Source organism: Staurois parvus, unplaced genomic scaffold, assembly GCF_062004578.1.
Source record: "Staurois parvus isolate SC_StPar_1 unplaced genomic scaffold, SC_StPar_1.0 ptg000394l, whole genome shotgun sequence".
Taxonomy (NCBI): Eukaryota; Metazoa; Chordata; class Amphibia; order Anura; family Ranidae; genus Staurois; species Staurois parvus.
Window position 1 is genome coordinate 4,521,984 of NW_028318190.1, and position 12,752 is coordinate 4,534,735.

The 12,752-nt window shown below is 40.7% G+C and overlaps 1 protein-coding gene across 1 annotated transcript in view; it reads left to right on the forward strand.

Annotated features, from left to right (window-relative positions):
* Positions 1–12,752, forward strand: part of YTHDF2 (YTH N6-methyladenosine RNA binding protein F2) — a 44,272-nt gene that overhangs the window by 13,628 nt on the left and 17,892 nt on the right. Inside the window, exons 2-4 of the mRNA XM_089686272.1 lie at positions 1,261–1,285; positions 3,201–3,277; positions 6,693–8,006. Of these exons, the coding sequence (XP_089542398.1) occupies positions 1,261–1,285; positions 3,201–3,277; positions 6,693–8,006 (1,416 nt within the window). The remainder of the gene's footprint in view (positions 1–1,260; positions 1,286–3,200; positions 3,278–6,692; positions 8,007–12,752) is intronic.

A 12,752-nucleotide genomic window follows, 5' to 3' on the forward strand; every position in this document is an offset into this window, starting at 1 on the left:
GGGCTTCCACTTTTGGGTGGAACTCCGCTTTAATGTTACATAGCTTAAAACTCTGGGGCTTGGTCTGCTATTCAAACAACTTTGTTTCCCTTTTTACCTTTCTTGCCATTTGTGAATAACCCAATTTCTCCCAGGACTAGATCAGGCACAGTCTTTTGTCTGGTGGGCTTCCGATGACTTGACACACGTCCAGTACTTCTTGTCCACACATCTTCCCTGGTCAACCATGTAGGAACACCACAGAGCACCCAACTCTGAATACTACTGATATCTACAAATTTGTCATGGTCTTTACGTCAATCTTGCAACTTTCTTTTCAGAAAAGTGAGCTTTGAACATGTCAGCCTTCACTCCCCTGGATCCCCAGGATTGTTTTCCATCATATATGCTACCTTGAACAATTACAGCCCCTTTTCGACACTCATGAGTCATTGAGAACAGGACCTTGTGACCCTGATAGACTTGGAAGATTGGAGCATATCTTGATCCAAACTTGCTCTTTTTAACACTTCTCTGGAGTCGGCTTACAAGGTTTACTACAGATGGTACTGGGTTCCTGCCCATATAGCTCAAGCAAACCGAATCACAGTGATGATTCAGAGGATGTGGACATCAGTGATGTCCTCTACACGTAGTGGTCCTGCACACCAATTGCTGGCATTTTGGTGCAAAACCTTTGGTCAGCTTGAAACACTTTTCCACCTAATAATTCCTACAGATGCTAAATTGGCCTTCATTGTCCCTTCCCTGGCCTTTTTTTTTTTTTTTTTTTTTTTTTTTTTTTTCTCCTCTCGCCAACAGAAAATAGTAATTCATTTTTTTTTTTTTGGTTGGGAGTGTGATACTAGAAAAAAGTAGTTTGGTTCTCAGTCAGTGGGCCATGTACTTCCTGCCGCTTCTTGCTATCTAGCCCCTTCATTTCTAAGATCACTTGTAGATAATGTATACTGTCATTGACCTCTGTGTGCCCATTTATTTTCCAGTCATTCCTCTGGCCATCTAAGTGTTCAGATCAGCTTTAACTCCCAACAACCCCAAGCTAATTATCTAGTCAATAACAGCTACTGTTCCTCTAACTTGTGGCATAGCAAGTCATATTGTGATAGTCACGTCAAAGATTACTTTTAGATCATGTATGCGGTCATTGATTTGTGTGCCCCATTTATTTTCTTGGCGCCTCATGACTTATCTGTTTGTGCTCCCTGTAGACATCTTAGTGTTTAAGTTCTGACAGTATTTTTTTTTTCTTTTTTTTTGCAGAGACCCAAAGGGCAAGGAAGCAAAGGTGAGTAACATGCAATGTTTCTGTATTGTATTTTGTATTTCATAGGCATTTGACGCCTGAGGGCGAGTTGGAAAGGTGCTTTGAAATGTGGTCTACCTTTAAAATGGCAAAGAATTTGCTTTTAGCAACAGGGATGTAGGAAGAATTGATTATGTAGTACTAGATAACATCCAGTTAGAACTGGAATCTGTAAGGGTAACTTGTGCTTTGCACATGCAAGGCTAGAAACAGGTTTGCTCCCTTCTCCAGCAGCATGTACTTTTTTCTATTCTCCCCTTCTGCTCCATTCAGCTGCTGATGTGAATATAATACCCTTTTAGGTATGGCGAGGCAATTGACTTGTCCCATGTGTTTGGGGATTGGTGTAGACACATGGGGAAAGCCCTTTGCCTGGAGCTTACATAAGGCTTTCTTCATTCACTCCCATTGACTGAACTTGCAGGAGAGGTAAGTTTGTGCTGGTGTGGAAAAGGAAAATTATTTTGATCGGAGGTATTAAAGTAACATATGTTTTTCCTGCATTGTAAATGCATAGGTTTACTTTAATGCGGCGCCTCCCAGCTCTTTAAGTGGTCTCTGATGCTGGGAGGCAGGGTGGGGTTTATAGTCATGTGATCACAGTGATTGGCTGTCACAGTGGTCCTGTGATCAGAAAGCTCCCAATTGGTATTTTATGTTAGTCACCTGTAACTGTGCCAGGAGTGCACAGGTTTGTTTACATTTCGGTACGCATATATGCAGCCCTTTTGGTGTTGAGGCTCCCTCCTTTTTGTACCACTGGCATAACATTTATCTGATTGTTGCAGGTTCCTATTTACACAACATAACTTAAATATTTTAAATTGCTTACATTTTTGTTTGTCTTTTTCTGAGAACTCCAAAACTGAAGCTTTCCTCTATTTAGTGTTAGGGAGGTGCTTGGGGAGTTAATGTTTAGAATGATTAACCCTGTTTATACTGAGCTGGTGGATCTCGGTGTCATTTGTAAACTAGATTTAGTATCCTGTCCTAACAAGGGGCTAAAAGTCGTAGGTCTTGGCTTCTGCGTTGCTAATGAGGGAACTCTGGACATGTGCATCCACCTTTCAACAGAAACAATAAAAGTAAATATACACAGCTATTCGAAAAGTCCATTTTATTTATTTAGCTTTTAAGGAAGAAACGCGTCAATTAGGTTTAACAAAAAGCTAACTATGCAGGTTTGCTTATTTTAGTTACTAATTTGAAATCCAAACATTCTGCATTCCCACCAGGTTGTGTGAATAGAACATGTGGGTGATATAGTAATCAAATAATTTTGATAAAAGCATATTCGTCATAAGTTTAGACATTGTACAAAATGCAAAATACCAATGTAGGTGAAGTGTTAGTACTCTAACTCAAAGTGAACCTGTGCTTTACCCATGCAGGACAAAGGAAGAGGTTCACTTTAACGAGCAGCACCTCTTCTGCATATAGTCTTCTTCCTGATTCATTTGCTGCCAGGAACAGAGAAATACCCAGTGCTTCTGGGTATGGAAATGTGACTCGCTCCCCTTCTCTAATGTGATTGGTCAAGTTTTGTCACATGCCAGTGAGAAACCTCAGTTATGTGAAAGCTTCACATGCGATCAGCATTGGGCTTCCTTTCTTCACTCCCAAGTGATAGAAAGAATTCAGTGCTGTTATGGTTGGCTATAAAGTGAGCCTTTTCAGTGTGGTGTATAGTTTGAGATCTTGCTACACTGCCTGAAATTGTGTTTCCCTGATATATAAAACCGTAGGTATAGACAAAGGTGCATACCAACCCTACCATACGGTCTTCAATTTCCTCTTAAATTGTACTAACCAAAGAAAAAAAAAAAAATCTAGGAAGGGTTTGAAGAGGTAAATATGTATTATGTTCATTTTTAGTGACTGCTGTATGTGTTTTCAGTTCAAAATGGAAGTGTTCATCAGAAAGATGGCGTTGATGATGAATTTGAACCATATCTACATACACAGGAAAGACAGGTAATCATTTTTTTTTTTTTTTTTCTCCTTTTGTCACAATTGTGTGAACTTTACCTTCTCTAACACCTTTACAGATTCTACAGGTTCTGTTCTAAAATAAAAAGTGCACTTGTTGCTCATTACTGCTAGCAACATACATGCTTTCATCTTGTCAAGCTGTAAGACAGAACTCCAGTCTGCAGCTATAGATACACATTTTTGTTTTTTGTTCTGCTTCCCGTCCTTGCCTCCCCTGCATGCTGTGCAGCTTCCTTCTCATTTTTGTTTGTGTTTTCCCAACCTATTAATGGAGAGAATAAAGGGGCCACATGCCCATCCTTGGTCTCTTCACACTGGTTTACACTGGCCTCTGGTGGAACACAGGGTGAGCCTGCACACCACTGCAGTAATGTCCACTCCACGGTGATTGACATTCCTAGCTAAATTACTACACGGCTTTGCCTAAATGAAAACCGTGTAATGCCTAATGTACATGAGAAAATCCGACAAATACCACTTTCGCAACAGTCATCCGATAATCTGATCATTGGTACACAGCTTTCAGAAGCCGGTCATGACAGTTCATGCAAAATTTTCTAAAGGGACAAGCACGAAAATGTTTCTTGTAAGATAACCAAATTAAAACATTTTTGTGTTATCAGTGTCCGTCTGTTAAAAAAAAAAAAAAAAAAAAAAAAAAAAAAGTGACCAAGACTGCACATGCTTGGAAACAAAAGAATACAATGTTTCATGATCACAGGAAGTTGTATTGTGTTACGAGAATTTTCGTAACTTAACCTATAAATTTTCGGTTTGAGATTAGCATGCAAAAAAACTCATTTGTCCAATATTCTCCGTGTGTATGAGACATAAGCCAGGTGCTGTGTGCTTGCAGTCCATATCATGCTGCATAACATGACACAAGTGTGAGCTCTTCTGTTCTCCTCCTGTATATGTAGATAATACAGAACATTATCACCTAATACAATAAAGAACACAGCAAGTCAGTTGTCGTGATTACCAACACGTATTCACACACAGAGCAACAACTTATAGTACACTGTTAGCTGCTGTTCCTTAGCCTGGGATTTAGTGTGCTGAGAGCAGGGCGCTGCAGTAACTTTTTCATCCAGAACAAACTGGAAGTTTCATATAGGACAGCAGCAGTGACTGACACCACTGAAACCATTTAAGACAGTGGGTCTTTGGGAGACTGGGTGCTTGGTGCAATGCGCTTCATTGAACATTTGGAGACACACGGACCAGCACATTTTTCCGCAAAGTACTGGAGGTAGACTCAGGACAAAACAGGCGAGGATAGAATTCTTCTAAGATTAGAGTCTAAAAGTGAATTGACACCTTCTACAGTTGTTGCCCCTGTAGGTGGAAGAGACTTGGTGTTACTAAACCCATGACCCTGCATTCAATATATCTAGTCTCTCACAGTACACACAACATGGAACTGCTATTATTGCAGTAAATATAAACTGCTAATACCTTTTTTTTTTTTTTTTCATCGAAGTATATAGCAGTCTTGTGACTTCTATCGGTGTCCAGCCGAGCAGTGGTTAAATCTTGTAGGAGTTTTCATTCTGCTGACTGTCCTGTGAACATGACCCCTGACCCTCTGTCTGGACAGTGCTGATTGGCCCTTTGGCAATCACAAAGAAAAAAAAAAAAACTCTAGCGATACACATTAAACTGAGCATGTGCAGGGGGACTCCTAGAGCTCTGTACTATTAGCAGATAAATTGGGGACAGTTAAAGGGAGGATCAGAGAAGACAGGATCAAACAGCCTTTTCACACAATGTGGAGGATTAACCCCTTGGATTCCACAGTGAGTATAATAAGCATGTTTTACTGCATGTACAGACTGATTTTACTGTTGAGTTTTGTAATACTTTAAGTCCAAGTGTTGTTAAAGCTGATGTTGCTATATTGTACCTAGTATAGCATCAAAACTATAAAAGAATGAAGAATGTTCATAATGTGCAACCTGATTTAGCTGTCATTTAATCATTGGAAACAGGGATTGCATTTGCAGTTTTTATCTTGATTTCTTGGCCCTATAATTTTTTTGCTTAATTTACAAAGTAAAATTAAAACTGATTTTACAAAAGTAACTTTAGAATATATCCTATTATTTTTTTTATCACCCTGCTTTAAATTTAGCAGGTCTAGGATCTAGTATTGCATAGTAGATTAACTGCCAAAGAGCCAGTTTGTCACGTGCACAATCAAGAGACTGTAAAAGTTATTTAATGTATGAGAATCAATCCTTTTTCTTTGTACCAATAGTGTGTTAATGCAGTTGCCAGTCATGCAAATGTTTGTACTAAGGTTAGATGTAGACTGCCATTGCTGACCATTCTTCCAAAATACTAGTTTCCTAGTTAAGCTGATCACTGTACTCATTTTGTACTTTGAGTTACTGACCTGGAACAATTATGCACACCAATAAGTCTTTCTGCATTTACAATTTCCTGATGTCCATGCATGTTCCATGTCAACATCTATGAAGGTATTGAAGACGGACACAGCCAAAGAGCTAGCATTTTCAGTGATAGGCCAGCAATGGCAGCCTTCATATTTCCCTTTGATTTATGAACAAGAAATTGTATTTGTCATAGGCTCTGCTTATTGGCATATTGACAGTTTTTTGTTTAGGATACTAGCACATTTTAAAAAGGATCTAAACAAATGTTTTATTCTCTAAAGAAATTATGGGAAAAGTGAAGAACCCTTTTAGGGAAAGATTAGGTTAATATACTCAAAGCTGAGAAACCTTTAACTTGGTAACATTTATTGTTTATCCCCGATATTAAAACAAATCTGTTGCTACATACAATCTATCAATTGGACATTCATTTAGTGGAATTGGATGGCTTCATGTGCAGTTGATTTGTTGTAAAGAATCTGTGGGGTGCTCTTGTATGGAAACGGTGACCAATCCTGCTACCTCCTTCTTCTTTTTTTTTTTCTTCTTTTTTTTTTTTTTTATGCTTGGTTATTGGTGAGTATATTTGTTTTATACAGCTATGACCTAGTGGTGAAGCATTGACATTTCCACATCAGAGCCCTCCTTTTGTGGGCTTGAAGACTACAAAATTTTAGTAACTGTAGATGTCAATGGCACTGTTTTTCTATATGATTTACTCCAATTTATGTATTTTGATGCATCTACTTCCTTTGTCATGAAGGTATCACCAACAATCGGCTTATCCTTACGATTCTCAGAGCGTTTCTTCCTGCAGCAACATGCAACTGTTGGTTTCAAGAAAATTTTATAGATTGATAGATGGCACCTAGAAAAAGAAAATTATAATAGGCCTTGTTCTGAGATTGACATTTGTGCAATGGATTCCCTCTTTTTACAAGTTCTTTATTTATGGTTAATGTTTTTTACACTTATTGATTTTTTGTTTTTCTTTCTAGAATAATGGCTACACTGCCTTGTCAGACTCGTACCTTCCTAGTTATTATGGACCAGCCATTGGTTTCTCTTACTCTATGAATGATGCTGCCTGGTCTACTGGAGGGGACCCGCCACCAACCATGCCTTTTCTTGCCTCTTATGGACAGTTGGGCAGTGGTGAGCCCCACTTTTTGCCAGATGCCATGTTTGGACCTCTAAGCAGTGCACCTTTTTTGGGACAACCTGGATTTAACTTTTTTCCTAGTAGCATGGACTTTTCAGCCTGGGGTAGCGGAGGAAGCTCTCCTGGTGCATCTGCTCCTAGTTCTGGTTATGGTGGTAGCTATGCATATGCTCCAAGCACTTTGGGAGGAGCTGTTTTGGATGAGCAGACCAGTTTTGGTGGTGGCAAAGCAGTTGGCAGTCTAGAACAGAGCATGGGGGCACTAAAAATGGGAGAAGGAAATGGTATTAAAACAGGTGTAAACCTCCCCCCTGCAACCATTGCTCCACCAAAGCAGGCATCGTGGGCGGATATTGCCAGTAAACCTGCCAAGCAGAGTATTGGAAAGACTCTTCCTCCACCTGTGAAGCACAATATGGAGATTGGAACTTGGGAAAACAAAGCACCCTCCAACAGTTGCCAACCACCATCGCCTCCAGTGGCACCACAGTCTACAGTGACTCCATCTTCACATCCTCCAGCACGTTGGTCAGCACCACGCAATCGAGGGTCAGAGCAAACTCAGGCCTCACATATTTCATCGGATCCTCATCCTGTTTTGGAGAAACTGCGTTCACTCAATAACTATAACCCCAAGGATTTTGACTGCAACCCAAAATTTGGACGAGTGTTTATTGTAAAAAGTTACTCAGAAGATGACATACATCGATCCATCAAGTACAATGTGTGGTGCTCCACTGAGCATGGCAATAAACGCCTGGATGCAGCTTATCGTTCTCTTAATGGCAAAGGTCCAGTGTACTTGCTTTTCAGTGTTAATGGTAGTGGCCACTTCTGTGGTGTGGCAGAAATGAAATCTGCTGTAGACTATAATACCTGTGCAGGTGTATGGTCTCAGGACAAATGGAAGGGACGTTTTGATGTACGTTGGGTTTTTGTTAAAGATGTCCCCAATGGGCAGTTACGCCACATCAGATTAGAGAACAATGAGAATAAGCCTGTTACCAACTCTCGAGACACTCAAGAGGTTCCTTTGGAAAAGGCTCGCCAGGTTCTCCGAATCATAGCTAGCTACAAACATACCACTTCCATATTTGATGACTTTTCGCATTATGAGAAAAGGCAAGAGGAGGAAGACAGTATCAAAAAGGTAATCCTATTTTAAACTTTGTACTTTGACCTTTCTGTGCTTGGATTGTTTGTGAGGTTTCCTGCAAGTTAGCTTGCTTTATAAGAAAAATATGAAATTTGCATCATCGATAATGGATGAGTTTATTATATTGTTGCACTTAAGACTGCCTTTTCTTATGACAATTCAACTCAATTCATCCATAAAAATCTAAACTGCATTATGTACTAGACACTTGTTAGGCCCTTCTCAAAATCTATTGTACTGAGTCGGTTAAATGTTGAGTTGAGCAAAAGATCTACCCATAGTTATACAACACTAAACGGCTCATGGCACACAGAACTACTATGATTTCTACTTGATTCTTAATCCATCCTTCATATGCTCTACAGTAGCATTGCGATCAAATAAAACTTTGCCCAGGAACCTAAAATTGCAAGCAGGGAGGACTCCTATTGCAGAGGAGACCTAATGTCTCTCTTGCAATAATGGCTTCTTACCTTCTTGTTTACAAACTTCAGAATATACACTAAGCCCCAGTGAACATCAAACCGACTTTGAAATAGTGCGGCTTCCAGTGAAGTCGCACAATGTCAAAGTTGGGAGACCCGCTGATTTCAGGTGCGATTTGCAGGACACCTGATAACCGATGTCTATGCAAATCGCACCAAGTCGGAACCACACCGATATGACCACTCCCATTGCGGACAATATGGTGAGACTTGGCATGCGATTTGAAAGTTGTAGGGCATGCAAATCGCACTGATGTGAATGGGGTGTAAATGGTGAATGCCTTTCTGTTGGGATGAATGAATGAACTGCCCAATCAAGATGGCAGAAGATGCTGAACCAGAAAGAAGCTGCTGAGGGAGCTTGTGGACATAGCAATGCTGGAAGAGAGATGAGTATTTGCAGACATTAGTCATACTTTGAGCTTTTATTTAAAAAAAAAAAAAATCTGTCTAGCTTTCAGTGCTAAATTTGTCTGCATGCTTCTTAGGATTCCACCGCAGGGCCCGAAAACAAACAGAAAATCTGTTGCGCATACTTTGCTAAATGAGAGGCAGACAGGTTTGCATTTAATTACAGTATTCCGAACTTTCGCTTTTTTTGCTTTTATGTTGCAGCCTGATATTACAGTTGTTTAAATTCATTTTTTCCCATTATTTGAACACTCTGGGCCCCTAATGACAAAGTTAAAAACAGAATTTTAGAAATGTATATAAATGTGTGAAAAAGGAAAAACTGAAATTTTTAATTCGCATAAGTATTCAGACCCTTTGCAATAACACTTGAAATTTTTTTGCTCAGGTGTCTCATTTCTACACCCTGGCATGATCTGGAAAGACGCACACCTCTCTAAGGCTGGCCATACATGGGTCAATTTACAAACGATTTTCCTTTTGAAAATCGGATCTAAAAATAATTGGCCGATCTTCGCTCTTAGTGCGGAAATGGCACCGGCCGATTTTCATGGTTCCTCCCCATTTCGGGCATGCTGGAAAATTCGTGAAAAACGACTGATTTTCGAAATCATTGGTGGCACAATCGGATTACAGAACTAACTGTTTTCGATTGAAAAATCGACCCATGTATGTCCTGCTTAAGTCCTCATGCACACTGGAGGTTTTTACAGCTGCTGCTTTTGGCAGTTTATTTATTTTTCTACAGCCAGTAAACTCGCCAGCATGTTATCCTATGTGTTCATGCACACACAGACTAATCGTTTTTTTTTTTCAGCCAAAAAAATGCTGAACCAGTGGGTTTCTAGGGGAGTTTTTTAGCTATAAAAACTCTAATGTGTAAAACACAGCAAACCAGCGTTTTTGGACTTTTTTTTTTTTTTTTTTTTGAGCCAAAAAATAATTTAAAAATTATTTATTAAAACGCCCAGTGTGCATGGAGCCTTAAAGGCTTCACAGCTGACAAAGCATACTGTATCAGAGCAAAAGCCATGAGGTCAAAAGAACTGCCTGAGGAGCCCAGGGATAGGATTATTGAACGGCACAGATCTGGAAAGGCTACAAAAATTTCTGCTGCACTCTAGGTTCCCAAGAGCACAGTGGCCTCCATAATTCTCAAATGGAAGAAGTTTGGCACAACTAGGACTCTTCCAAGAGCTGGTCGCCTGGCCAAACTGAACAATTTGGGGAGAAGGACCTTTAGTAAGAGAAGTGACCAAGAACCCAATGGTCCCAAATGTGTGGACATGGAACAAAGTTCCGGAAGGACTACCATCACTGCAGCCCTTCACCGATCTGGGCTTTGTCAGTGGCTAGATAGAAGCATCACCTGAGTGCAAAACTAGTGGTGCACCGAAACCAAAAATTCAAAATGCACTTAGCCAAAAACTGTGAAACTGCGGTACCATGGTGTGAAACTGCTTTACTTAAAAATCTCCATGGGTGATGCTTTAAAAATTTCTACAGGTTAGCAGTGTAAAGTTAGAGGAGGCCAAGTATGAGAATTATTGCACTTGCTGCAACATTCATGGTGATACCTCATATGTTTGAACACAGTTTACATATGTGGGCATGGCCTACGTATGCGTTCACCACTATGCGAGCACAGGGGGACGGGGCACTTAAATTTTTTAAAAAAAAAATTTTTTTTTTTTTTTTCTTCACTGTTCCTTTTAACCACTAGCCTACAGGGCACTTATACCCCCTTCCTGCCCAGGCCAATTTCCAGCTTTCAGCACTGTCCCACTTTGACAATTGCGTGGTCATGCAACACTGTACCCGTATGAAATTTTTTGAATTTTTTTTTTTTTTTTCTGTGAGCTTTATTTTGGTGGTATTTAATCACCTCTGGGCTTTTTATTTTTTCTTAAACCAAAAACCGCTGAAAATTTTGAATGTTTTACTTTTTGTTATAAAATTTTATAAATAAGTGATTTTTCTCCTTCACTGATGTGCGCTAATGAGGCTGCAGTGATGGGCACTGATAGGCTGCTCAGATGGGCACTGATATGTGGCATTGATGTGGCACTGTTCAGCACTGAAAGATGGCACTGATGGATACTGATAGGTGGCACTTCTGGGGCCACACTGATCATCAGGGCCCTGATGATCAGTGTACATGTCCCCTCCCCGGAATGCTGATTACCGGCTCTCCTCTCCTCTCGAGCTGTCAGCGTGACAGCTCGAGAGGAGAGAAATGCCGATAACCGACATTTCCCTGTTTACATGTGATCAGCTGTGATTGGACACAGCTGATCACATGACTGAGCCAACATCTTTGGCTCTTTCCGTAGATCAGTGATTAGCTGTGTCCGAGGGACAGCGCATCGCCGAGCGCTCCCTGAGTCGCGTATGCGCGGTGAGAATGGGAGGACGTCATATGACGTCATCCCAGAACGAGAGAACAACCTTGCACCCTTCATTGGACTATAAGGCGGGCGGGAGGTGGTTAAGAAAATTGTAATAACGTTTTATTCTTATCACAAGAAATGCATGCATCCCTTGTGATAGAAATAATTAGTGACAGGTCCTCTTTATGAAGAGATATGGGGTCAATAAGACCCGACCCCCCCCCCCCCCAATCTCTCCTCTGCAATGTAAAGCATTAGATTACTAGGAAGTGACATCGCTCCGGTCCTCCAAGGGCATATGTGGCAGCCATCTTTCCTTCTCTCATCTCTATGCCCAACACCGGTATCGATGGTTTCTCAGGTAAGACTGAACTACCAAGCAACAGGAGGCTTTGAGGGGTGGGGTTTTTTCGGCACCTGTATCGGTGCTTTTTTTTTTTTTTTTTTTTCATTTCGGCCGAAACGTTTCGGCAACTGGAATTTCGGTGCATCCCTATGCAAAATACATGAAAGCCAGCTGGGAATTTGCAAATAATGTACATGAAGGACTCTCAGACTGAGAGGAACAAGATTCTCTTGTCTAATAAAACCAAGACTGAGCTGTCTGGCCAAATAATATAAATGTTATGTCTGGAGGAAATCGGGCACCGCTCATCACCTTCCCAATACCATACCAACAATGAAGTAGGTGGTGGCAGCATCATGCTGTGGGCATGTTTTTATGCAACAGAGACTTGGAGACTAGCAAGTTTGAGGGAAAGCTAAATTGAGCAAAGTACAGAGATATCCTGAATGAAAACCTGTTCCACCTTCAGGACCTCAGATGGGGCCGAAGGTTCACTCTCCCAACACAACGATCATAAGCACACAGCCAAGACAACACAGGAGTGGCTTAGGGACAACTCTGTGAAGGTCCTACAGTGGCCCAGCCAAAGCCCTAACTTGAACCCAATTGAACATCTCTGGAGAGATCTGAAAATAGCTGTCCACCAACTGTCCCCATCCAACCTGACTGAGCTTGAGGAGATTTGCAAAGAATGGTAGAAAATCCCCCAATCCAGGTGTACAAAGCTTGTTGCATTATACCCAAAAGGCTTGACTGTATTTACTGCCAGAGGTACTTCCAACAAAGTACTGCGTAACAGTTCTGAATACTTAGAGGTCCCTCCATGCCCTGCAGTTTTCTGGGACACATCACAGGTCCCAGAAGACTACGTGACCATTCACAAAGCAGAGCAGCAGGAAACCAGCCATGAAGCCAGAAAGTTTACCCTGTGTGTGTTGTGTTTTTTTTTTTTTTTTGTTTTCAGACATTTCTAAAATTCAGTTTTCACTTTGTCATTATGGGGTACTGAGTGAAGATTGAGAGGGAAAAAAAGTGAATTTAAGCAGGGTGAATTTGATTTAAATCAAACTGATTTAAATCACGATTTATATCACTAGTCAGTAAGGCT